Source organism: Vidua chalybeata, chromosome 11 (assembly GCF_026979565.1).
Source record: "Vidua chalybeata isolate OUT-0048 chromosome 11, bVidCha1 merged haplotype, whole genome shotgun sequence".
NCBI classification, from domain to species: Eukaryota; Metazoa; Chordata; class Aves; order Passeriformes; family Viduidae; genus Vidua; species Vidua chalybeata.
This window is the reverse complement of record NC_071540.1, coordinates 1726233-1753001: the sequence shown is the minus strand read 5'-3', so window position 1 is coordinate 1753001 and position 26769 is coordinate 1726233. Positions and strand designations below refer to the sequence as shown.

The following is a 26769-nucleotide window of genomic DNA, read 5'->3' as shown; positions in this document are numbered from 1 at the left end:
CTGAAGTATAAAAAGAACTGTATTTTTTTACAGATACAGGCTTTGAAATTCCAGATAAATTTGTGGTTGGATATGCTCTTGACTCTAATGAATACTTCAGAGGTCTAAATTGAGTTGGTAATGCAATATAGGTGCATAAGAAATGTTTGTGCTTCACCTTTTCATAATTCTGCTCCACAAGTCTCATAGCTCAGCCATACTGCAGGACATTCTGAACTCCCAGGATGGCGAGCAGCACACAATCTGCGGCCCCATCTGAAAATAAAATAACGTGTAATTTGACTTTAATTGGATATTTGTCTATCTTAGTTCAATCCTATGTTGCTCTTCTGTCACCAAGTCTTTAAAGCGGCCGTGCAGAGACTCTCTGTGAAGGTTTTCCATACACTTATGGATAACGTGGCTGTAAGGTCTCTCTTCCCTTATTCCATTACAGCTTCCTTAGGCTGCACAGTAGTAGACTTAGGAACATCATAAACTAATAGGGTTGGCCTTTTTTTCCCTCTTTTGTTTTCAAAAAACTTTCTCAATTCTGGTTAACCCAGGAAGTTTTTCACTTCTAAGTCTTTTTACTAAGACAAACCAGTTCTGCTGAAGACACAAAGAATCTGTGCTATTGCTCAGCAGCATGAAGGTGAATGCAGTAATTTAACAAACCTAAGTTCTTTAGAATATAAAAACCTATATATTACAGATAAACTTGGAAATAATATTAAAATCTTGTTTACTGCAAGTAGGAAACTTGGAACAATTATGGTTCTAGTGTGTTTCTGTTACAATGCAGGGAATACAACTAAAAGCCTTGCATTTCATTTGAAGATAGAGATTTATAAATATTGTAGGTTTTTTTTTTTTTTTTTTTTTTTTTTTTTCCTTTTAGCACATCTACATTCTGAAAGAGAATGCCAAAGAGAAATACAGGATGTGCTAACGTCCCTCTTCTGGAGCACTAATTCCTGGCTGCTAATTAGGTGATAAACCATTACACCAGGAAATTACTTCTGCTCCCTGTGTGTCCCTAAGAACGAGAAGCTAAATGTTAGCGCCCAGGACCTGCAGCTGGCTGATTCCCACTTCTGCTCTGCGCTGAACACAAACTGTTGAGACCGGGGTTTTTCCCGTTGAGAAGGAGCAGCCCGGAGCTGAGGGCGAGGGTCTGGCCCGTGACGTTCCGGGCCCCGGAGTGGATTCCGCCCAGGGACCGAGGGGGCACCAAGGCTGGAACGAGCGGGGACCGAGACCCGCCCAGCGTCACAGCCCCCGACAATCGGGTGCCGCGGTTGCCGGGTAACCGCCAACGGGGCCGCAGCGTTTGTGGCGGCGATGTGACCTCAGTTGCCGCAGAGCGCGCTCCTGGCTGGTTGTTCTCAGCTTGGGCTCGTGTAGGCGGCTACACTCGGCGATTCGCCAAGTGAATTGTTCGCAGAGATTGGTTCTCCGCGAGCGAGTCCTGACCTCGTAGACCATTGGTGTCTGCGGGGGTGTCCTGAATTTCGTTTGAAGGTAAAGATGGACGAAAGTTGTACTTTTGGTTTTGTCACATCTGCACTCTGAAAGAGAATTCCAAAGGGAAATACAGGATGTGATAATGCCAGTCTTCTGGTGCAGCAGTTCAGTGGCATGTACAGCTGAGTGGATGAACCATATGTGGTCTACTGATTGTGGGTTTTTTTCACTGAAGAAATGCAAAATTTCCTAAATCTACTACTTCATACATTTTTTTTTCCCTAGAGTGATTACTTAAACTGCTTAAAGGTGAATGAGTTCTGTTCAAGTTTCAGTGGGCTGTTATGATCTGGTTATTAAAATTATTAGGGAGATGCCCCTGAATTAAGGTGCAAACGAGACCATATGCCAAAGTCAGTAGTCTGGATTTTATGTAACAGTAAATGTGAGGAAGAGAGAGAGAGAAATAGAGAAGGGCGTTGGGGAGGGGGAGAGAAAGAGAGTGACACATTAAGTAGAAAGTATCACCACTGCGTGGATCCCACTGGAAACCATGAAATCCTCTTCTGGTCTTCTCTGTGGTGAGGTCTCGCAAGACCTAAGACCCCAATGGATTAATGCAGATTTGGGCAAGATGAGACTGCCCAGGTACCTCCCTGGGGTGGGGCAAGTTGGACTTTGTCTCTTGCTAATTTCCAATAATGTAAAATCTTGAGCACCAGTTTTTTGAGTCTGCCTTGAATTGGGTTCTGGATTTTCAGGTGTTACATGGCATGCCATGCAGTCATCTGGTGCAAGGCCTCAGGCATGGGTCTGGGGGCACTTTGGAGGTCTTTGATGGGTTATGACACCCCCTGAGCTGCCCCTCACGGGAATGTCCCCTGGATGTGACCTTCTGGGGGTGGGGGGTTTTAGAGCTGAGCCAGTTTGTGTGAGGGAGGATGGGTGTCCGCTGCCTCTTACCAGAGGTTACACTGCACACCCAAAATTTCCTCCTTCCCCTCTGTTGATGGGAGGTTTGTGTGCAAACCTGGCTTCAGCAGATGAGTCTGTGGCTATGACTTCCCCAGCCTGCAGGCAGACAGAGCTGATTTTCAGGACAGCTGCTGGGTTTGGCTTTATTGTGGATACATTTTTCTCCCTTAGCCTTGTTCCCTTCTCTCCATAAATAAATAAAATAAATAAATAAATATATAAAAGTGTATATAAATAAATAAATAAAAGTGTCACTTTTATTTTATCTCAAGTTCCCTTAGGTGGCTTAACTCACAGTCCCAAGTTCCAGTCAGGAGGCATTTTCAGGGAGGGGTGGGCTTCAGTGGTTGCAGCTTCTTTATACAGTTTTGTCACAATGGGCAAAAAGTCCTTCATAACAATATTTAAGCCATTAGCCATAACATTCCAGTCTCTCACAAGTCCTGTGAGGAGCAGCTGAGAGAGCAGCGGTGGTTTAGCCTAAAGAAGAGGAGGTCCACTCAAGCTATTTTAAAGTAATATTTAAGCTACAGCTTTGTCTGTTCTAACTATTATTAATGTTCAGATTTTTAGCTCCAGGTTTCAGTATGATCCATCTTTGAATTGCACAAGGTAGCCATATAGTTCAAATAAAGTCCAACTAGAGGCATAACAATACTAGCTATTATGCCAAACAAGCACTCAGCTACTTTCAAATCATATAAAATTTTTAGCACCAGTATATGCCTTGAATCTGCCATGAATTGGGTTCTGGATTTTCAGAGTTCCATTGTTGCTCCTTCCAGTTTTGTTGAGTCATTGTCGCTCACCTGTAACATCCTCCCTTGAAAATGGCATCTGGATTGCCAAGAAAGACACCGACATCTCGTCTTTTGTCCAGGGAGAAGCTGAAATCTATTACTGTAAGTACCCACTGGGGCTGTGTTAAGGCTGGAAACTCCCCTCGTGTCCCTCCTCTCCCCGCCCCTGTTGTCAGCAGCCTGTGAAGCTGCAGACCCCCTCCCCACCTCTTTGTGCCGTGCTCCTGGCCCTCGGTGGGGGCTGTCCTGGTGCAGTAGGGAACGCTGTGTGATGTTTCAGGGACAGTCCAGCATCCTGCCTGGCTGTGCCACCGGAGCCAAGTGAAACCAATGTGCAGCTGAAGCCCTGAGCATGTGTTCTGTCCCTTTCCCTTTGCCACAGCAATTCCTTCTGCCAGGCTGGGCACTCACCTGTGCTGCTCTGACCAACCTGCCCTTGGGCACCCGGGCACGTGGCGGGGGAAAGCTCCAACTCTGCCCAAAGCCTTGAGAGACACGGCTGGTCCCAGCTGGAAGAGCTTCCCAGCCAGCTGTTCTCTCTCATCTCCTGTGTGGGCGCAGATCCAGCCCTGCAGGCAGCACTGGAGCCAGGGCCACAAAGGTCCCTTGGCCGTCTGGAGCTCACTTGACTGAAGATGCCCCACTGCTGAGGCTCTCTCCAGGAGATCCCTCTGTTTTCTTCTGTGGAGGGGCCTGTGAGCCCAGAGAGAGAAAACAAATGCTAATGAACAGAGAGGAGGAAAACTTGGGCACGTTCCTGTGCACCTCACTCTTGGTACAGTGTTCCTTTCTTGCTTCTCTTGGACTCACCCAGCAGTGCTATCTCCTCGCTGTGAGCTTTGAGTGTTGTGCAGGGACGGAGTTAGGGGAGTTCTGAGAGCTCCTCCCCACTCTCTGAAAAGGTCACTGCCTCAATCCAATGAAACTAAAGAGGAAACAAATGCCCAAAGAGCAGAAATCCCCAAGCATGTCACATCAAATCACGAAGAAGCTAATGGGACAGAGCCATGTGGCTGGAGTATGTGTATTCTACTTTGTATTATTAATTTACTGATGCTAACTATTTCAGCAGGAAAATTCCAGGGCTTCCAGGGCTGTCCTAGTGGTTGTGAGCACAAATTATTCACCAGTGCTACTCGTTCAAGAAAAGCCTTTCTGAACAAGAGCATCTCTGAGGCTCCAGCTGGTGTATTTTTGCCTTTCAGCTGCTTCCCTCGAAGTTCTTGATGGAGAAGTTTGTCAGCAGGAAGGCCAGCACTGGGGGGAGTATTCTGCCCAGAACTGGCCCACCTCCAGACATGAGAGAGCCTCATCAAAAGGTAGCCTTTTCCTTTCTGTTTGAAGTTTGAGGAGGGTGTGTGCTTGTGACAGGCTTGCCTCCAGCAAAATACCTCAGCGTCCAGGTCCTGTTGTCATAGCAAACTGCTGGTAGTGGTGGACTGGGAGTCCTGATCTGCACTAAGCCAACACAAATAACCTCTGCTGAAGCTGCTGGGGTGTGCTGGAGTGTAGCTGCCATTGCTCATGGGAGGAAGGCTGGGGACACAAAGGCACAAAATTGCCATTTGCCATTCTCCTGCTGAAATAGCCACCTCTTGCTTTGGTGTGGTCACAGGATTCCCTCTAGAGCGGCAGCGCTGGCCTTTGAAGACCACTTCAGATTTAACAAAACAAATTGCATGAATGCTTTGGGTTGGAACAATGTGTTGGGACCCTGAAGGGGTGTTAAGATTTTGCAGGCTGCCAGATGTACAGGGGACTTGCCCTGGGCAGAGGGGAATGGAATGGATTTATCTAGATCAGTGCCTACGTAGAGGTGTGTTTAAAGCTGCTTTTCTGGCAGGACTGGCTCAGTATAAAGCACAGTCCAAAGGGGTGGGTGACCGAGGTGGGCTGTTGAGCAGGAAATCGGCAGCAAGAGACATGTAACACACTGGTTAAGGATTGCCCTGGAGAGGGGCATTGGGAACACCTCGGGGAAGGGCATAACAAAGGGACAGGGTGCTGCAGCCACACCCTTCAGCAGACTGTGCCTCCCGGGAAGTCACACAGGAGACCTGCTTGTGTCGCTGGAGTGACAGCAGTGTGGCGGGAGAAGGCAGACAAAGCAGGGGAGCGTTTTCTCAAAGCAATGTCTCTGCTCCGGAAGCACTTGCCATTGTTGTGTCATTCCAGACGTGCCTCTACAATGGTATTAAATAAGATAGCAATAATTACAAGAAAGCACCCATTTAAAGCACATGGAAAAAGGAGATACCAACTCTACTTTTACCCAAGTTGCTGAGAAAGCCGCTGAACCTTATCCTCATTCAGCATTCACCTCATTTGTCTTTTTATTTTCACCTCATTTGACTTTTTATTCTTGTCTTTCCCTCTGTTTGAATTGCACTATCTTTTGAGTACAATTAAAGGAGACAAAATTATCGAAGCAAAAGAAAACTGTTTATTAGTAACGATTCAGCTGAGCCGGGCGTGTCTCCCTCCCCCTAGAGACAAGCAAACACACCCTCGGAGAAAACGGCAATCTTTCTGTCCCCTCTATACCCGGCTGGGGCAGTCCCTGTCCCCTTTCCTATTGGATGGGTACTCAGGAACTTGGGTTCTCTACTGACCACCAACTTTTCTGTCCCCTCCCCTCTCATCTTGCTTCCTTTTGGTCAGGTCTTCAACCCCATCCTCCTCACTGCGACACCCAACAAACCAACCTGAACAAATCCCAACCACAAACAACACATAGAACCAGCAAATTCCATTCTTTTGCTTAATAACCTTTTGGCTTTAGGAAAATATCACCTCATCTCTCACACCTTCTCTGGTACTGTTCTCTTCTTAGTGATGTCTAAGTTCTAGAGCAAAAAAGATATTTGTAGTTGTGTGGGCCTTGGTTTCCCTGTCTCAGAGTTAAGGACATCCCAAAAGTGTTTCCCATGGAGTCTCCTGTAAATCTGTGGGTTTTTCTTACTCCATGAGTGCCCCAGGGCTCTGTGACCACATGGGCACAGGGCTGTGCTTAAGGTAATTGCTGCCTGGCATTCTGGAGAAGGAAACCAGGAGAAATACATGCCAGAAGAGCAGCTTGCCTTGAACCTGCTCTGTGTGGCCCAGCAGCTCTTGATCAGCTCAGAGCAGAGGTAGGTGAGCTATTGTTTGCCCAGTATGGGCTGGGCAGATGTGCTCACCCCGAGCCTGTACTTCACTGGGGATCAGTGTAAGATTGTCCTTCATGAACCTTCCTCCCAGCAGCTGAACCTCCCTGCTCTCTCTTTCCTCTCCAGCTGCCATCAACTCCCCTGAAACAGAACTTGTTTCAGATTTCCCCACCAGAGGTGGTATTTCAGAACTTCGTCGCCCATGAGGTCTCTGAAATGGTGCTGTCTATCATGAATAAGGACAAGGTAAGTGCTGGGACATGAAGCTTTAACACTGTGCTGGAAGAGGAGAGTGGTGTAATTCCCATAGTGTACAGCAAAGCAAGTTATCTGCTGCAGCACATGCAGAAGAAAATGTCTCAGCACCTTTGTTCTGCAAGATGGTGGAAATCTTCCTGTGCTGGGAATTGTCCGCTGATTTTGGCCATGCGTTGATGGTATCTATCCCAAAGGAGTTTCCTTCTCTTGAAAGCTCTGGATTGATAGGAATGTTGAGGGCTGTACAGTTCTTACCTTCTCTCATGCTTTGCCTTGAGTCTGTACCACCTCCTGTGTCTCCTTACATAAACTTGGCTCCTAAAATTGGTAGGAATCTCTGCTTCTCTCAGCCTGTTTGTCTTCCTTTATGCAGCTCACAGTCAAAGCTCAGGGGCTGAGCCTTCTCCACTTTATGCTGGAATCATTTATCATTAATGGCTTTGGCACTGCAGGAAATGTGTTCTGAAACTGCCCTGGAATCAGATTGATGTAGTAGAAGCAGCAGGAGGCCTTTAGGTGCCACTTCAGACTCCTGCTGAACTTCATCCAGCTCTGCTCAGGTTTTCCAAAAGCAGCATGGTGCTCTGCTTTTCCTTTGGAGAACCACAGCACATCCAAAGCCGTGTGCTCCTGGAGGTTTTCATGTTCACTTGAAGAACTTGTGATTGTTTTGCAGTTTGCCAAGAGAGTTGAGAGGGAAAAAGTTGAGAAATGTCAGCAGTTGTGTTCCACTGTAAAGAGGAAAACTGAGACCCTTTGAATTTCAGTCAGGGAAACGTTTTCTCAAATGAGGCCTGTGCCAAGAGTGGGCTGGTGGGAAGAGTCAGGAGGGAGTCAAAAGCATCTGGTTTAGACTTTTGGAGAGCATTTTGGTGCTCAGGGGTTGATATCTGTGTGCTAGAAAATGCATGTTTGCTGTGTCTGTGTATCCCAGAGGGCAGAACCTGGCCTGCTGGCTGCAGGCGGGAATGCCCAGCAGCCCAGCTTGCCTGCACAGGCAGCAAGAACCCCTGGAGAGCCAAGATTGGCTTTTAATACTGAAACCACACTGTGAGTCAATGCTGGTCATGTTTCTCCAGGCAGAAAACGCCTTCAAAGCCCACAGTCGATAGGCACAGCCTGTCTGTGTTTCCGTCACTTTTGGCAAGCTGATTGCTCTCATGGTTTTATGATTCTTCCTTGCTGCTTTACTGCCCATTTAAATTCTCTTTGTCATCTCCTTGTTTTAGGGATTGTCTTGCTGTGTTCCTTCGTTTGCTTTTATTCCCAGTAAGGCCACAGTGTTTGGTCTCCTCTCTTGCTGGTCTCTCTGCCTGTCTGTATCCCCAGAACGTCCCTACCCAAACCTGATCTGCTAGAAGGGAATTTCTTCCTTCTCCCAGGATAACGTGCTGTTTTGCTTTCAGGCAGCACATTCCCCCTCTGGAACACGACTACTGCATGGCTGTGTGCTGGCAGAAGCCAGCAGGTTTTTTGGCCTTGTCGAATATGTAGATGACTTGGTTCAGGTGCTCTTGTCTCCATCCTGATCATGCTGACCTGCTTGGCCCTTCCTTCCCACCAGGCACTGCCCTACTGCCCCAATGCTGGCCAAAATGCTGGACCCAGACAGAAGGGATTCAAGTTCACCCTTGGGAATTATGTGCCTGTACCTCCACAGCTGAAAGTGCTTTGGAAAGGGGTCAAGGAGGGATGTCACCAGGGCACGGACAGGTCTCCTCTCGTCCTGTTTCCACAAGTGGCAAAATCATCATTTTATGTCTTTCCCGCAGTTTCCTCAGGTGGTGAAGGTCTCCATGGAGAGGTCACCTTATTTCCAGCTCGTGTGCCCCAACAATGCGTACCGTGTCACGACGCCGCGTGTGCCTGTCCACGTGCGCATCCGCTTCACCCCTGACGAGAACACGGTGAGACTGGAGGAGCCCAAACACAGAAATATCTCCAAAGCCACTGTTCCCTGCACCCTGGCTACAGCCCATTCCATGCTGTAAGCTTGGTGCCAGGCTGTGGGCAGGCAGCTTGCAGCCAGTCACACCTCGGCATGTGCACTGCACCCAGGCCTGACAGGCTCTGCTTCCCCTCCCTACACATTCCTGAGCATTCCCAAGGGAAGATGCACAGGGAGCAGTATGAAAATGACAAAGAGGTGTTGACAGATATTTGGCCATCTCTAGGTACAGTGAAAGGAGCTTAATTATTATGGAAAATACCAGAGGAATTAAGAGGTCAGAGAGCTTTCCTTCTTCCTGACTGGCAACAGCTTCCCTGCCTCAGCCTGGGCTGGAGCAAAGACGGTGCTTTTTCACACCCTCTGTTCTCCAGCCTTGCAGCTGTGCTGGCCCAGAGCACAACTGACCGTGATACAGCTGCAGGGCCAGGGCAGAGGATGTGCTGTGCCCGGGAGCCCAGCCTGGCACAGGCACACTGGGCTCTAGGTGCCCTTAGTCAGCAGGAGGTTGGTGAGCTGCAGGGGACTTGGACACCTGCCTGAAAGAGCTTGTATAGGGCAGGTACAACCTGCAGGCAGAGCTGTGAGCCCAGAGCAGTGACACTGCTGTGGCTCTGTCTTCATGCCTGTCACTGTGGTGGCTCTGTCAACTGGCACCCATTCCATGCCAAACCTGCTTTTATGGGGAGGTTTGAACACCAGTGCTGGGGCCCTGGCAAGTCTGATCTCAGTGCTGTGATCCAGAGGCTTGTTCATACAACAGGGTTTAGGACATGGCATGGAAGGGAGGAAGCCTTGCAGGGAGACAGAGAGGCAACAGCATCCTGCTACCTCTTAGCACTGTTCTCCTGACTTGGTTGGAGAGGCAAAGTTAGAGGGGAGTTCCGAGTGAACTGATGTTTCTACACCAGGCCAGAGGTGCAGGAGCTCTTTGGGTGCAGCTGTTTTCTCATCTTCCAATCTTCCTTTTGCTGCTTAGAGTCAGTTTAACACTTTTTCCTATTCTCAAACAGAAGGAATAGAAACCTGAAGAGGAATGTCCTGTGTTCCCTAGCTCCATGTTCCTTAGAAGGGATTTAGGAATTATTTAAAATTATTAAAATTTAGAGTAAAAATTATGGTGGCCTAGGGTAGTTCTCTGTATGACCCAAGTGACACAAGAGCTTAATGCCACAGAGATAGGTTTTGCAAAGTGCACTGGTGCCTTTAAAATGTGACGTTTTAGTAGAACTTAGTGTTCATTTTAGGGTGGAATAGGTAAATGGATGCTCTTGAATGGTTATCAGAAACGGTTTTTTTCTTCTGCTATGGGGATGGCACTAAATGTCCTGTGCTGAGCTAGTTTCTTTTCCTGCAGGATTATGTCCATGAGCTCATCTGCATCACTGCAAGGGAAAGGATAGTTGTGCCAATTCGGGCTATTGGTGCCAAAGCTATCCTGGACTTCCCTGACCAGCTGGACTTCTCCAAGTGTCCCGTCAAGTACAGCAGCCAGCAGACTCTGGTGGTTCGCAATGTCAGTCACCGGGCAGCTCGTTACCAGCTGAGCACCCAGAGGTGAGGCAGACCAAAACACCTTTGGGTGATAACAGGGCTGGGAAAGAGCAACAAAGGAACCAGAGTATTGCAGCTGCTGCCCTGCAGCCCTGGCTGGAAATGGGCAGGACCTGTGGGGTTTGCTGTTGGTTCTCATGTTTTAAGCAGGATGCAGCCTTTGAGCTTTCTCTGTCCCAGATTTCCTGGAGGGTGCTGGAACATCTTAGTAGCTGGCTTGCACCCTCCTGAGCACAAACAGCTTCTGAAATGCTTACTCAGCACTGTCAGCCAAATAGAGCCATTCTCTGGGAGGCCACAAGCACGTGGCTTTCCAGTGGTCCCTGCATCAGATGCCCAACATGAGCTGTGCTGCAGGCAGACGGTGCACTTCCTGTTACTTAAAGCTGACCTGATTTCCCTTGTCAGCTGAGGGCATCGTGTTCCATGATAAACCTTTGAAAGCCAGTTTACAATTTCAAACAGACTATTTAAATCTCTGAATAAGGTTGTGCCCCCTTTCATTGAGATTTCTTTTTAAATACTCTGCAGTTCCTCTGTTTCTGCTCTGCTGGGTTTTTTTTTGTTGGGTTGTTTTTTTTTGGTTTTGTTGGGGTTTTTTTTGGGGGGTTTTTTTTGGGTTTTTTTGGGGCGTTTTTTTTGGTTTTTTTTTGTATTAGATGTTTGCCAGAAGATCATGAATTCTTCATTGGGAACTTTCATGCAGGTTGAGCTCCTCTAATGCCTGGCAATATACCACATGCCCATAGCTACATGCACAGGTGTATAGGAAATAGGAGACATTAGGGAATATGTGAAAAGCAATTGGGCTGATTTAGAAGATAAAAGTATAGAGTAACTTTTGCTGGAGGGGACCTCTGGAAATCATCTGAGACACACTGCTCAAAGCAAGACCAGTGTCTATGGATCAAGGTGCCATTGGGAGATCTGGACCTGTCTTTAGATGCCATACAAGGAAACAAACATACAAGTGGACCTAGTTAAAAAGCAGAAGAAAACAACCTATTAAAACCCCCTCCATACCTTGCCTTTTTCTGCCTGTTGGATACAGCAGTGATTCACTGAAAGGGCAGATCTAACAGGATGGGAATTACCTTAAGAAACAGGTCACAATTTACAGATAAAAGGCCAAAATTTAGCCTGCCAGCCCCATCTCTTGGCAGTGGTTTTCATTTGGTTATTACAGTGTCAGGGATGTCTCCTTCACAGCTCTTCTATCTGTGGGCTCAGGGAACAGCTTAGTGGTGTTGGCTGAAATTCAGAGGATTTAAGTTCAGCTGTAGAGCTTGCGTCCTTGGGTCTTGGGGAGCCAGGTCTGTGGGAGAGATGACTGCTACAGCAATAACATAGGAGTCTGCTGGTTACAGCCCAGGGATGTAGAAGATGCAGGGGCTGATTTGCAGTCAGTTTTTCAGTCCTGACGACTGAGTCCTGAACTTGGCTGGATCCTCTTCTCCTGATAATTTGAAAATAAGAAGACACCTTCTTTCTCAGGCAACCCTGAAGTCACCCTCAGGAGTGTTATTCCCATCCTGCCATCTGAGGGCAGGAGCATGTAACATGGGGCAGCAGTGGGAATGGAATGGAATGGAATGGAATGGAATGGAATGGAATGGAATGGAATGGAATGGAATGCTGAAGAGTGGCCAGGGATTCCCTTAACTGGCAGCTTCTCTGTTCTGATGAAATTTCTGGCAAAAGAATAGGAAAAAAATCCTGTGCCTTGCCCACACCAGGCACTGATCGCCCCAAGCCCCAGCAGAGACCTGCAGCAGTCCTGGCATCCCCGGGGCAGATGCAGGAGCACGTACACTAATCTGGCTCTGGGGCTGGTGGGGCTTTGTCTTTCCTCCCCTCTCTCCAAAGTCTCACGTCCAACACAAAAACATTGCTGGCCCAAGACTTCTCCATCAGCCAGTAGTGATGTTCCCACTAGTGGTAATGGGAACAGGTCAGGCCCATAATTGCAGCAATAGGTCCTTAATGAGCTGAACCTGAAGCAAGTTCATCAACTGTCAGTACTGACATGAATAAAGTTCAGCTTGCCAGATATTCTCTTTATTTTTGTGTGGCGATGCATTCATCACCAAACTCCTCAGAACACACTTTTAAGTGACAAATTGGCCACCAGCAAAGCACCGAGGCCAGGAACTTTTGTTTCCTCAGTGGGGCTGTAGAAGAGCACAAAGCTCAGCAGCTGCTGGGCAGAAGCACATTTCCCCTGAGCTGTCCCTGAGCATCAAAGCATGGAGTCTTGTGTTTGTCAGGCAAGAGCTCTTTACCTGGTGACCAATCCTGATTGCTCCTGTTAAATCCAAAGTGTACCAACACATTTGCATAATTATTTGCAATTATATAACACATTGCACAGAGTTCCTCTGCTGGGCAAAGAGTTACCAGCCTGCATGGCAACCCAGAGTCCCAGACTGCATTGCTGGTAAATACACAGAAGCCTCCTGTTCTGCTTCTTTGATGTGCTCCTGCTAATGGTGATTCATTTAGCTGGGATTGGATCCTTCAGACTGTAAATGGCATCCTCCTCTGTGTTTCCATGTCACTGTGTTTGCACTCTTTTGGAGTTTTGACTGCTCCTTTTCTTAGAGCAGCTTTCATTGAAATGCTGATAAAATGTGCCCTTTTTAGGCTAAAACAGCACGTTTTCAAGGTAAAATAAACCAAAGAACCACACTGCAAATTCAACAGTAATTATTCCTTGGTCTTCAAGGAAAAGCTCCTTCTCCCTGTCTGATTCCAGGCTGTAGGACAGGTAGTGCCCTAACATTTGCATCTCTTGAGATGAGGTTTATAGGCAGCAGGTAAAGAGAAATTCCTGAGGCAGTCAGTGTCAAGTTGTGCATGCAGATAGCTCTGAACCCTTTTCACAAACCATTCGCTGATGGGATTGCTGGCAGTCGGACCCTTGAGTCTCATTGCAGAGGGCTGGATGCAGAGTATGGGGGACATGAAGTAATTTTATCCCACAGGATCTTGTGAGGGCTGGATCTGCTCAGAAGTGGGTCAGTGGCTGTTTCTGATGCTGTCTGTTCTGTCTGTCTTCTGTTGACCGTGGTTGGTTTGCTCCCTGCTTGCCCAAGTGAGCTGAAGTGAGCTGCACTGCAGAAGGAATCTCATGCCCAGGTGTCCCCCCGAGTCCTGATCCCTCTCTCTGTGTTGCAGTCCTTTCTTCGTGGCTCCGGCCAAGGGAACTCTGGGCGCTGGTGACAGCATGCGGGTGACAGTGGGATTTCACCCGCTGACGAATGGTGATCATTCCGGGTCCCTGTGCTGCAACATCGGTGAGTGCTGGGCCCTGCACGGGGCACAGGACAGTTCTGCACCATCACTCCCTGTTGTCCCACCCCCCTCCATTCCCTCTAGAGGTCCCTCCCCTGTTCAGTTTTACCCCCGAGAAAACTGAGAACTCCTTGGTGTTTAGGGGGTTGATAAAGTGGATCCTCTCTAACAGGGAATTATTGGACTCCTGTTTTGCTGGGAGTTGCTGGGTGGAGGAAGGAGGATCCCTGATTCTCCACTACCATGTGGCTATGCCTGGGTGAAGTTTTATTTTATTCCTGGGCAGTGCTGTATGTGAGGTGTGAGGTTTCCATCAGACTCTCTCCAATGCAATGTGTTTCTTGCACACCTCTGTCCCATATGCTGCTTCTCCCTTGGCTTGTCACAGATCCTTTTTCTTGTTGCCCTCTACACATATATGTAGTTTCTGTCTAATAACATTTTCAGGCCGTCGAGTTCCTGTTTGGTGACAAATCAAGACAAAATTTTCCTTGTCCCCATTTCCGAAGCCGTTCACGCTGTTGCAAACCTCTCACATCTATCTCCCATTTGATTTCTAGACTGAGGAATCCCATTCAGTCTTCATATAGAAGCTGCTCTGTACTTACTAATCTTTCAGTTTCCCCTTTTTTATTTAATTTGCAATGCTCCAGCTTGGTTTTTGAGATCAGAACGATATAAAATATTTCAAGACTGATGTGGCTGTGAGTTTGGACAGGAAGATGATGATGATTTTCATGGTGTTCATTTTGTAGTGGTTTGTCGTATTACAGAGCCAGGCTGGTTTCCTCACCTGTGTCCCCTCCTGCTGTGGGCTGTCACTTAATTTGTTCCTCTGGGTCTCCTTTTTCTGCCCACATGCCCCCAGGCATATTTGCTTGTCAGCAATAAGGGATCCAAGGGATCAGGAGAGACATGAGTCTTGTGGGATGCCCAGGGGAGACCCTGGGCAAGCCAAGACTGAACAGGGCTCCTCAGCGTCACCTGAAGGACTTTGATGCAGAAATCCCTGAGTGACCCACTCCCTGATCTGAGTGAGTCACTGGAGCACGTTGACAAATCTCACTGTATATACTGTCACCTTGGGGCCAAATCTGTACACACACACTCAGAAATAAGGTGTTTAAGGAGCTGCCCAGGACATCTTCACGCTGTACACCCAGAGCTGTCAGGATGTGATAAGTGTACTGATCCATGGAACTGCTCATTCAGCTACAACCTTCTTCTGTGACCTGCGGTTTGCTCTGTTCCTTGTGCTTCCATCAGCCAGTGAGCTGAGTAAAGACTCCTCTTTGCTTTGTTCCAGGTGAAGAAAGTATCCACACAAACCTCCATGGAGAAGCTGTAGATCTCAACATTGGGTTGAGCACAAATTCCGTGGAGGTGGAGAAGACTTTCATCACCATGTCAAACCACACAACCATGTTCATCAAAAACAGGAGTAACATCACAGCCCACTTCCAGTGGAAGACTTTTCCTACTGAGGAAGACGAGAATGAAGTGAAGAGGAGGTTGGTTTGAAAGATGCATTTCAGTGAGATACATGGCCCAAGACTCAAACTGACATGTGGCCTCAGGGGGGTGTTGGTGCTTTTGAATGGTTTAGGCCAAGTAAACCATCCCTGGCACTAGGGTGTGTGTCCCTGGGTTTCAGGAGCTCAGCACTTAGCATTCCAGTTCCATTTATACTCCAACCATGGCATTTTGGGAAGGAAAGGTTGGGTTGCAATGACTGGATTTCCTCAAGTTCTAATTGGGCTTTTGCCTCTCTAATCATCTTCCTCCATGACCTGGCAACATCCTTAAACAGTTCCTGAGTTGCTAGCCCCTCTTTCCAAAGGTGATACACCCTCTTTTTTCCCCCCTTAGTTCCTTCAAGAGCTCCTTGCCCATCCAAGCTGCTTGTCTTCCCCGTCAGCTCACCTTTCAGCACACAGGGACAGTTTGTTCCTGTACCTTCAAGACTTCTTTCTTGAAGTATATCCATCCTTCCTGGACCCCTTGTTTTTAAGTGCTGTTTCCCAAAGTACTCTCCAAATCAGTCTCTTGAACAGGCCAAATCTGCCTTCCAGAAGTCCAGAGTGGAAGTTTTGTTGATGCCCCTCCTTGTTTCACCAAATATTGAGAACTCTTATTATTTCATGATCACTGTACCCCAGACAGTGGTGAACAGATGAAGTTCATTTAGTTATTAGGAAATCCCCTTGTGATATCCAGTACCTGGATCCCAGGGAGGCAGCACACTTCTCTGTGGAATGGATCCAGTTGATCTACAGGGCCCTCAGCTCCCCTTAGAAGGGAGTCACCTACTACCACTACCCTTCTTTTCTTCTTAATACTTGAGGCTGTAATCTGTCTGACAGACCAAGTGCAGCTGAGAGACTCTCCAGACAGAATTTTTTCTTTAGTGTCATCTGCCAGACCCTGTGGATCCAGGGCCACATACCATATTCTGTCAGGGCACCTGGGTAGGTGATGGGCATCAGGAAGGAATTTTATTACCTCCCCAGCAGAGACCCATTTCCATTCGCCTTGACCTGTCTCTTAGGTCTCCTCCTCCTGCCTGATCCCAAGAAGGGCAGGACTCCTCTGGCTCCTGCTGAGCTTCTCTCAGGGTTGGACAGGTGTAACTCCACCAGGTTATTTCTGTTTCACTCTCCCTAATGCTCCTCAGCCTTTCCACTTCTTCCTTAAGCTCTGCCACCAGACAGAGCAGATCATTCACCTGCTGACACCACACACAGGTGTCTTTCACACTGTCGTCTGATATTAACACCAGGCTCAGACCCTCCCTGCAGCCAGGGGCCTGGACAGCTGCGTCCTTCCTGTGGGGTTCTGTTTGAGTTAGTGCACTCCTGCTGGCAGCAGCAGCAATGGCTTTTCATCATTTGTAAACCATTGCTGGGGAAAAAAACCCCAAAAAAACAGAAAGAAAGAAAAAAAAACCCAGAAAGAAAGAAAAAAAAAAAAAAAGGCAAGCGCCAAAGGCAACCAGCCAAAAGACACAACCCACTATCCAAGGAGGGTGGGTGGCTGCACGCTTTCTGCTCAGCCTGCTTGCGTGAACTGCCACGCAAAAACTGAAGAAACGCTGGGCCAAAACTGCTGTGGCAAGCCCCTGGTTGCTGCGGGCCAGGTCGCTCGCACTCCCCAGAGCCATTTCGCATTGCCTGCAAAGGACCAGGAGATCAACCCTTGCCCTCTTGAATGGCTGGCAAGAGGGTCCTTTAGTGCCCTGGGCTTCTTGGTTTTCCACTGTTCTCTATTGTATTAAAATACAAGTCCTCCGGGCTTCACCCGGGTGCCCAGCCTGTCCGGGGGAAAACCCTCAGAGGACGGGTCCGCGGGGAGGAGGTGGCGGGACCCGGATAGCTCCACCGTAAGGACGAGAGGGCTCCGAAGTGGCTTTATTCCTAGAGGCTTTATTTCAGGAGCGTCGCAGGAACAGGGGGGTGAAACGAGGAACACGAACTCTCCAGAAGGGAGCGAAGTCCGGGAGCCCCGAGGAAAGACGGGGCTGGTATTAAGGGCAAAGAAGTGGGTGTAGTTAGGGTACAAAACAGCCAACGGGTAAAGGGGGGGAGACAGAGTGGGGTGACATACAGAGAACCAATCGGGGTACAGAGGAGGAGTGGTATTCTAACAGGAGCCAATGGGGGTAACGGAATAACTGAACCTTCTGGAACTGGGGAGTATGCTAAACATTGATGGACAGCTCTTCTGGGGCGGAGAGCAGCAGTTGATTGGCAACCTTTTCTAAACTGTTGCTGCCTCCCAAGGGAGAGCAGGAACCCCTCCCACACTCTATCTCCTTATAGAGTGTCTGACTTCCATACAAGCTCTGTGTGTTAAAAGAAAATCCTTTTCTGGCTACTTCCCTGGGCTGTTTATTTCCATTTTTTTTCCACTTGCCTGCCTCAGCCTGGACCCCAGATGATCCACTTTCCCCTCAGAAGCAACTAGGTTTCCCCAAAGTAAACTTCAACCTGGTTTTGGTTTTGTGGGGTTTCTTCCAATTACATCTGTTTTCATGCCGGTTGGTGTCCTCGACTGTCACCAGGACATTTTGTTCTTCCTTACTTCCAGTCTTAGGGATGGTTTTAGCTCCAAGGCCACTGTCCTGCTGTCATGTCAGAGAAGCTTTTGAGATCTCAGAGCAGAGAGGACTTTTTATGGGAGGAGATAGTGCAGGACCCTTTCCCTCTCAGGACATTCTACTACCATGCACTGGGATGGGACCAAAAAAGATCTGAATCATGAAAAGGCCTCTCTGGGAGTTTGCTGTCTCCCTCTGGCACAACAAAGTCCCTTCCCCTCTCAGAGCCTCTGTTTTCATGCATATTGCATATAAAACCTTGAATGTCACTGAAGGGATGCGGTGCCAGAATTCATCAATTTCCTTTGGAGTTGCCCTGGGATGCTCTTGTGAAAGGCAGAGTAGGGAACAGGGCAGATCCAAAATGGAAGAAACAAAGAGTGATGCTGGTAACATGTAGCTGCAGCCCAGCTTCATCTCCCCTTCCCAGGGAAGTCCTGCTCTGTGATCTTTATCTGCCTCCCCCAGGCAGCTCAGTGGTAGGAAAAGCCACTTGAAGTGCCTGGTGGATTCTCCATCAGTTTTGGCAGAGGCTTTGAGCCAGGAGGTTCTCTTGAGGGCTGCTGTCTTTGGAAACGTCTCCTGAGCTTGCAAGTGTGGAGTAAAACTACCTGCTGTGCCAGTGAACAGCAAGTTATCCTCTGATCCATGTGGGACCCCCATGGCTTGGGGTCAGCCCTTGCTGGGGAGCTGCTGCTGCTCCTCCCCAAGTGCTTTGCTCTCCTGCACTCACACTTCCCTCTGCAAATATGTGGTTTATTAAAAGATCTGCTGGCCTTGTGTCTCCCTGTGGCTGCAGGCAGTGTCATTTGCTGCACCTGCCAAGTGAGGTGTGGCTGGAAACCTTAATGGAGGAGAAAGAAATACGGAAGGTGAAGGGCTTTTGTGAAGATCGCATTGCTCTCCTGAGGAACATGGTCCAAGAGGAGGTGGCAAAGGTGCAAGAAGACCCTATGCTGTTCTCCAATGACATTTTTTTCATTGAGCCAGTGGTAAGTGATAGCTGAGAACCCCATTTTCCTCCTCTTCCTCCTCCTCCTCTTCCTCTTTGTTCTCCCACCCACCCTGTTCCCACCCCCCTTCCCCCAGATGCAGGCACTCAGCAGATCCTCAGCTGGCTGGATGTGCTGAGAGGGAGGACATGGAGTTTCTGGTGTGGCTGCAGAGCTCCCTGCAGAAAGTATTTCTGCCCTGCAGGCTCAAGGCAGGGCTGGGAGCCTGACAAAGCCGAGCTCTGCTGCCAGGGCTCGAGCTCAAGGGCGCTCCGTGCGTGTCCTTGCAGTGTCCACAGGGAGCAGTTATTGTAGGCAGGGGCTCCCCCGACACGTGGTGCCTGGGGTTCAGCAGAGGGTGTTGGAGCTCTGCCAGTTCACATACTGACCTGAAGCTTGCAATGGTTCGCTGGGAAAAGGAGGCCAAATTCAGCCCGAGGTTAATCACAGAAATGCCAATCCCCTCCTGTAAGCACGCTTTGCACTAGTTCCGAGTGTCCCTTCCAGTGTCATCTGAGAGCCTGGACACAAGGCTGGAAGGTTTAAATGGGCCTTACGAGTTCTCCTGCACACACAGACAGAAAACCTTTTCCTTTTCTGTTTGTGCAAGCAAACTGCCACGTCCTCCCACCAACCAGAGCCCTGATTCTGAGTTACTGGCATTGTGAGAGATTATGAATGCCTGGTGTCTGCACAGTGCAAAATCCCTTCTCATCTTGGAGTAAACCCCAGAATAATGCCAATCTCTGCTTTCTTTCAAAACAGGTTAAACTAATATTTTTATTTCCAAGGAAGGGGATCATGTTCTCTCCTTGTGAAGAGCCACAAGTGCACAGTGGCAGTTACATCCCACTGCAGCTGACAGCAGCATGATGTGACCAAGGGCTTGTGTCAGAGCAGTAGGAATATTGTGGAGAGTGGGAGCTGATCAGCTGAGCATTGAGAGCTTCCAGCGGTGTGCTGAGCTGGGTTTGGAGTATTTCCTTGGGCTCCTTGTGTTGTTCACTCATCATTGATGCTCTAAATAAAGGCTTACAGGACTGTGGTTGAAAACAAGAAATATGCAGTTTGAAGAGAAATGTTTTGCTGTCCCTTTCTGTTTTAGGAGGGAGAAATTGAGCCAAATGGTTGGGCTGAAATCAAGGTGACCTTCAAGCCCCTAGAGGCACTGAAGTACCAAAGTATGGCTTACTGCAGCATCTCAGGTACAGCTCCTTTCCCCTGCTTCTCTCACCCTCAGTGCAGCCATGGTGCAAGCCTGAGCCCACTGGGCTCCCTTGTAACTGCTGGGAAGAGTCCCTGGTCAGCAGGGCAGTGCTGGCACACCCCACTGGCCCTGCAGCTTCCAGGGAGTCGCCAGGGCCAGGGCTCAGGGCAGTGCTGGCACATCCCCACTGGCCCTGCAGCTTCCAGGGAGTCTCCCGTGCAAGGCCAGGGCTCAGAATCCTGTGTCTGGGTTACTGATCCCAGAGCAACCCAGGCAGTGCAGGGAGAGGTTTTCATGCCATGGCTTTGCCAGCATTTCCTCAAAGGCCAAAGAGCTAGAGAGCAGAAGAGCTTTAGTGAACAAGCACTAAGCCCCTCTAGAGACCACTGACCTCCAGGATGGGTCCATTTGACATGGCTCCATCATCAGGTGGTAGGAGCTGAGTTAGAAATGGGCTCCCTGACCCTGGATCACCTCCCACTGCCCAGACACCACCAGACCAGAGGTGCCTGAGCCCCACTGAGCCCAGGGTGTTTGCAGAAGGAGCACCCTTGGCCAGCAGCTGCTTCTGTCCCTGTGTGGGAATTGTCACCTTGCAGCTCAGTCTGTGGAAATAGAACACAATGCTGAGTGCCAGAAGTTGAGGACTTTGGCAACAAAGTCATGTGCTACTGGGTTAGGTAGTTTGGTAATTGGTAAACACTTAATGAACTCAGCTCCTACCACTTGATGATGGAGCCATCCTGGAGGTCAGTGGTCTCTAGAGGGGCTTAGTGCTTGTTCACTAAAGCTGTTCTGCTCTGTAGCTCTTTGGCCTTTGAGGAAATGCTGGCAAACCACATAATCATAGTATGTTAAGGATGGAATGGACCTTAAAGATCATCTAGTCCCCTCCCACTAGACCAGGTAGCTCCAAGCCCCATCCAGCCTGGCTTTGAACACTTTCAGGGCTGGAACCTCCAGAACGCCCCTGGGGAATCTGCTCCAGTATCTCACCACCCCCACAGTAAAAAAAATTCTTTCTAATATCTAACCTAAATTTCCTTTCTTTCAATTTATACCCATTACTCCTTGGCCTGTCACTACAGGACATCAGAGATGTTTTTAACTCAGCAGACTGGTGGCTCAAATTGGAAACCAGCCCAAGGAATGGGTTAGAAATTGCAAGTCAGCCCCAAGGGATATCTCCTGAGGGAAGAGAAGGGTCCATATCTTCTCCTGCAGCATCAGGAGCTGGTTGCATCCAGCTCAGAGGCAGGGACTAGCACTGAGGCAGCCTGGAAAATGCAGTGTATCAGAGGGAATTATTGTACTGAAATGGACATCTCTCCCCAGGCCTTGAGAGCAGGCTGCCCCTGTGCCTCAGAGGAGAAGGCCAAGGACCCTTGGTTAAACTCAGCTGTCATACACTGAACCTTGGGAACATTTTTGTCAACACCCGCCATGTATCTGAGGTGAGCAGCAGGGCTTGGGATGGATCCTGATGGCTCCTGAGGCAGCAGCAAGCCTGGTGGACCTGTGGAATTCCTGCCAACCTGGGCAGTTGTGAGCAGGGAATATTTGATGTGCTGGTCAAATCTGGGGGGATCTGAAAGGTGTGTCTGTTGTTCATGAAGCCCCAGTCCCTGCTTTTGGGCAGCCTTCCTTAGGGATCAGCTGGGAGGCTTCCTGCTTCCTTGGCATATGAAAGCAACAGTGGGTGAAAAAGCTGCACGTTCAGAGGCTTTTATGGCAGTGCCAGACACAAGGCACCTTTGTACTGGGCTGTTGAGAAGCAGCTGGAACACACTGGCTGCATTTGCGCTTCAGTCCACTGCAAACAGCTTCCAGTCAAGTGTCTCCTGCTTATTCCTGGAAGTGACAGAAAAGCCATCCAACCTCCTGGCTCAGTGCTGGCCCTTGCAAAGGGCTTGGGAGTTCTTTCCCTTGCTGACCAGTCCCTCACCACACTTTGGCCTTGATGCATCTCTGACTCTGGAAAGATAAAAGTGTTCCTGGGAATAAAGCAAAGGATTTTTCTACCTATTTGCCCCCCCCCCTCAAAAGCGTCAAGTTTGCAAAAAAAATCAAGAGAAAGCAACTGAAAGAGGTAGAAGATGAGGCACTACATCATGCCAGACACAAGAGCTTGGCTGTGGAAGGGAAAGACCCACTGAGTTTTCTTACCAAAAGATGGTGCTGTCTATACATTTAGATGCTGATGCCTCATTATCAATGTTTTGTTTTCATGGTATGAGAAAAGGTGAATGAGTAGATGGTACTGCTGGAGCTGTGCTAACTGGGGCAGCAGCAGCTCTGTGGTGATTCACTACGCAGCTGCAATCACCCCACGTTGCTCTCAGGGCCAGGTCTGAATGAGCTTGGTGATGCTGACCCGAGGTGGACTGCTCTGTGTCCGTGGGATAACCCCAGGGTGACTGCAGTTATGTGGAGTTACCATGGCTTTGCATGAAAACCCAAAGGCAGACCTTGTCCTCTTGTATTTTTTGACTTCTGCCATTCAGCAGCACAAAGCATCTTCTGCCTTTTCTGGGTGTTAATTACATCATTAGAAAATAACTCACAAGAAGGGAAGATTCCACATGTATTTCCATTTCACTTTCTTGCTGCTGCAGGTGAAGCTGATTAACCAAGGAGCTATTGATGCTCCCTTCACCTGTATCCCATCAACTGCAAACACGGGCTTCTGCTTCAAGTTTGCACCTGAGAAGGGCATCATTGCACCAGGTGGGATCCAGACTATTCGGATCTCTTTCAATGCCACCGTGCTGGGGACGTTTGAGGAAGAATTCCAGTTCAGTGTGGCTGGATCTCCTACGCCTGCGGTCCTGACCATCAAGTAAGGACTGTGGGAGCTTGGTGGGCACATCTGTAGCTGTCTCTGGGACATCCCCCACCTACCTCATTTTGGGGTTGAACAGAGAAAAAAGGTGTTTCTTGAGGTCTTAATCTCTGCTCTGATCCTGTCATTGCCTTAGTGTGAGGATGCCTCCTGCCCTGCGTGGTACCGAGGAGCTGGAATGACTCCTCCCTGCAGGGATCTCCCTCTGCCTTGGGCCATGGCAGGCAGTGGGATGGATCAGCTTTGGGCAGTAGCTGCTCCCCCCCTGAACAGCCAGCAAGGTCCCCAGGGCTTTGGAGATGGGCCAGCCTGGGTGATTCTGCACCAGCAGCAGTGTTTGTAGAAACTTCCATTAATAATCCATCCTAGATGGGCAGCAGCCGCCTCACCTCACCTCTCACAGCCATGCTCTGGGGGACAAGCTGTGCTCCCAGCTCCTGTACACAGAGTGCTCTGGTACCTCCTTTCCACAGCTGGGAAAGGACTGATGTGGGAGACAGGGAACTGTGCAGCAGGAACTGTCCCAAGGACTTGGGTGTCATCCTATGGGCTAGTGCCATTGCAAGAGATAATCCTGGCCCAGCAAAAGGGAGAAGGGCTGGTAATAGGGGAGGCAGAGCTCAGTCCTCAGGACTACAGCACATGAGGGCTTGTCCCTGCTAGCCTGAGCCATGTGCTGCTAGGATCATGTAGGGTAAGCAGGAGAGCTGATGCTGGCTGCTCTGGAGCTTTGGAGCTAGGCTGCTGCTGTTGGGAGGCAGTAAAGAAATGAAAGCAATCCGCAGTCGATTATACCAATGAGATAAGGGAGATGGACAAAAAAGAACAAAAAAGTTATTAGCAAGAGAAAAGTGGTGAGTAAGTCTGCCCATAGTGGAGAACCAATTATGCTGGCTTTGTTTTTGGAGGAAAAGTGCTGCTTTTTTATTTTGGAAATCAAGAGGGAACCTTTCACCATCAAATAATTGATTCTCCTCTGTCCCTCCCCAAGATTGGTCATGGGATTTTATTACATAAGCAGCTTTCTCCTTGAGCAAGAGCAGGTGTCTCTTGTCGAGAGGTGTAGAGCAGAGCCAGTGGCAGTTCTGTGAATACAATAGAAGGCACAGTTCACTGGTGCTTGATTTTTAACCAAAAGGCAGAGTGGGCATTGATTGGCATCAACCATGAAATAAACTCGTGAGTGTTGTGCAGCTTCAAGTGCTGATTTTCAGTTGGTGACTTTTGGAGTCTGTCTGCTGAGTTCAAGGACACGTGAGGTGGTGTGCTAGATTCAGGACACCCTTGTTTGGTTGTTTAAGCTATTGCTCTTGGCTGTGCCAGCTGGTGCACTGGTGACAAGCTGGTCCTTTCCACTGTGTAGAACTGTTGCTGCTCTTCTCAGAGGATGTTTGGGGCTCCTCTGGCTTCATGCCTCAAAACTCTGTCTGTAAGGATTGTGCGGGTCAAAATCTCTTGAGAAAGCTCCTGCATGGGAATAGCAGTTACAGCTAAGAAGTAGCAAAGCAGGGAACCTGTGGCTGGAAACTACAGAAGTTTCTAGGGACACCTTTATGTCTATCACTTTACAGATGGGGAAACTGAGGCACGGAGCCATGTCTGGGTGTGTGTTCAGGGTCCTTCATGGGACCACCAGCAACCCGGGGGCTTTTCCTGCCTGCCCTGTGCCCAAAGCCCCATCAGTGGCTGTTGGCTGCTGGCCACTTGGCTTTAGCTGCCTCCTGTCCACAGGGGCACTGTGCTGAGCACATGGTGCTGTGTTGATTTGAACCCCACCGTGCCCTGGCACCAGGTTTTATGCCCCCAAGGCATGGCAGCCGGACCTTTGCAATTCCCTTTAACCAAGCCATTTCCTCCTCTGTCCTCGCTGTCGCAGGGGGTGTGTCGCTGGACCGACTTTACACTTCAATGTCGATGAGCTCAGCTTCGGGGACATCTCCTTTGGTGAGTGTTCCCTGGGCTGGGACACAGCGTGAGGGATCTGTGTGTTCCAAAATGGAGCACTTGAACATAAAAGCATCCCTCACTCATGTTCTGCCACAGCAGCCTCTTCAGGGTGTGAACTCCAGGGCTGCTGGTGCCTCAGGTAGAATTCTGCCATTGTGAGACCAAACAGAACCAAGGCATCGAAAGTCATTATTTTCTGTTGTCTCTGTCCTGCTTTAAAAGACAGATGTCTGCCAAGGAAGGTGGGAGTCATCCTAGAATGGAAAGATGACCCCCTCCCTCCAAATTATTTTACCTTTTAAATTACACCGCTTCCAGGCAAAAAAATATGGGAAAAGGAATGACAGTTCTTTGCTAGAATATATCAGCACAAACAACAACACAATAACCAGAAGTTTCCAACCCACCAAGTAGTGTTTTTCCCCTTTGGTGTAGTTATGATCACAGGCAGGAGGAGCTGTGGGGATCTCGGCACTGGCCAACAGCAGCAGGCAGGAGCGGGGAAGGCAGGCGGGTTGGATCCCAGTGCTGAGCCGCAGCCAGGGCAGTCCCGGGGCCAAGCACACAGCCTCCCACAGCAGCACACGGCCGACCTTCGACCCCCGAGCGGGAGGAAGGGAAGCTCCGCTCCCTGCCGAACCTGAGGTCAGGTCCGACCTCACAGCCGCCCACGGCATCGCGCCACAACTCCCAAAAACCCCGAATGGAAAAGCCCACCCCCGCAGCCAAAACCCCCCAAAACCCCTATCCCCCTTTTTCGACCAAGGGGAAAATTCACTACGAAGCCTAAACCCATAATAATGACGTTCATTAACTTTTTAAGAAAACTAATTGCCTTTCCTGAGCTGCTTCTTGCCCACCCTGCATCACCACTGAGGCACTTGTTGCCTTTTGAATAAATGAAACAAGAAAGGCAACAGGTAGAAATATGGTTCTGAAACAGGAGATTGATCCTACTTAATCCGATTTCATTCCTGAAGTCTCTTCAGCTGAAGGCAGCTGTTGTATCTGGTTCTTTTAAACTACTGATTGTTGTCTGCATGTGGTGACCTCTGTCTCATTTGAGGTTTTGACACCTGTGTTTGTCCTTTTTGTGCCTCTCTTGCCTCCCTGCTGAAGTCACTGCTGGAGTTGGCAGTGGTCACTGTTGATGGGCACAGAGAAGCTCTGGGCTGTACCTGCAGTTGTTTTTTCTCCCCATCTGTGTTCCAATGCCTCTTGGTGAGCAGGCCTGGGGAGAAGTCTCCTCCCCACAGAGCTGGCCAGCCCAGCCAGATGTCCACTGCAGAGCAGGTTGTGGCTGCTGTTTGGGCTCTGCAGGACGTCCCCACCATGCATGGCTCTATCTCTGACTTTCCAGTACGGAAAGCAAATCTCAGAGCTAAAGTGGGGTAAACCCTTGCAATCACAGTGAGCAGCATGGGTGTGATGTCCCCGTTTGTTGGGTGAGGTGGGACATGGTTCCTAATTGCTAATCTCAAAGCAAGGCTCGGGTTTGCCCCCGTTGAGTGGGCTCTGAGCTGTCACGTGCTCAGTCTGTTTGGCCCAAACCAACAGCTGCCTTAAGGATCCTGCAGAGAGAAACAGCATTAGGGTGCTTTGCATCATGTTCTAGTTCCTGATTCCATCCTCACTTTCTTTTGCTGTAGCTTCTTCTCAATGACGAATCACTGTTTCTGTATCTTGAAAATGGTGGGAGTGTTGGCAGCCTTAACAGGGAATTTTACAGCTCGAATTCCCAGAGTAAATGCTCAGTCTGGGTGCACACTCATCACTGAGAGATAACATGCTGGTTTGGGGCACGTGAGGGAGCTCCTTGCCATCAGAAAGAGAGATGCTTGCAGTGTTCAGCAGGGCTAGGAGTGGGCATTTTCAAGGCTGCAGTCTGGAATCAGCGTCAAAGGGAACTAAGTGACGGTTAATTCCTCATGCAGCTTCTCGGTGAGCTGTAGTTCAGATAATAAAGAGCTAAACTCCTGTGACACTTTCATCCTACCAGGATATTCACACCAGGAGTCATGCCTAAATGGATATTTGTGTCCTTTCCTAGGCTTTCCCTACACCAAGAGCTGTCGCCTGACTAACACCTGCCCGGTGCCCGTGACGTTCAAGCTGCGCATGTCAGACGATGGCACGCAGCCTGCTGTGAATAGCTGTGATCAAATACACAGCGACAGTGACCCATCCTGGACGGAGGGAATTAATTTTTATGTGGAGCCAAGGGAGTTTACAATGAATCCCAGCCAAGGGATCATCCTCCC

General features: G+C 49.1%; 1 protein-coding gene and 1 long non-coding RNA gene across 2 annotated transcripts; one reads left to right on the top strand and one right to left on the bottom strand.

The window, feature by feature from the left end:
* Position 1: 1 nt before the first annotated feature.
* LOC128793529 (uncharacterized) lies at positions 2 to 1317 on the bottom strand. Its single transcript, XR_008432826.1, has 2 exons — positions 1054 to 1317; positions 2 to 255 (listed from the first exon to the last, which is right to left on the bottom strand). It is a non-coding gene; the product is annotated as an uncharacterized LOC128793529 (long non-coding RNA).
* Positions 1318 to 1334: 17 nt separating this feature from the next.
* On the top strand, positions 1335 to 26767 carry LOC128793749 (hydrocephalus-inducing protein homolog; the record flags this gene model as incomplete). Its single annotated transcript, XM_053953163.1, has 14 exons — positions 1335 to 1503; positions 3207 to 3323; positions 4427 to 4540; positions 6497 to 6616; positions 8401 to 8535; positions 9934 to 10133; positions 13308 to 13426; positions 14731 to 14935; positions 18320 to 18512; positions 19618 to 19717; positions 21055 to 21173; positions 22335 to 22558; positions 24438 to 24505; positions 26559 to 26767. Coding segments are annotated over exons 2-14 (1878 nt in total), but the record flags the coding sequence as incomplete, so codon positions are not given.
* Positions 26768 to 26769: the final 2 nt, after the last annotated feature.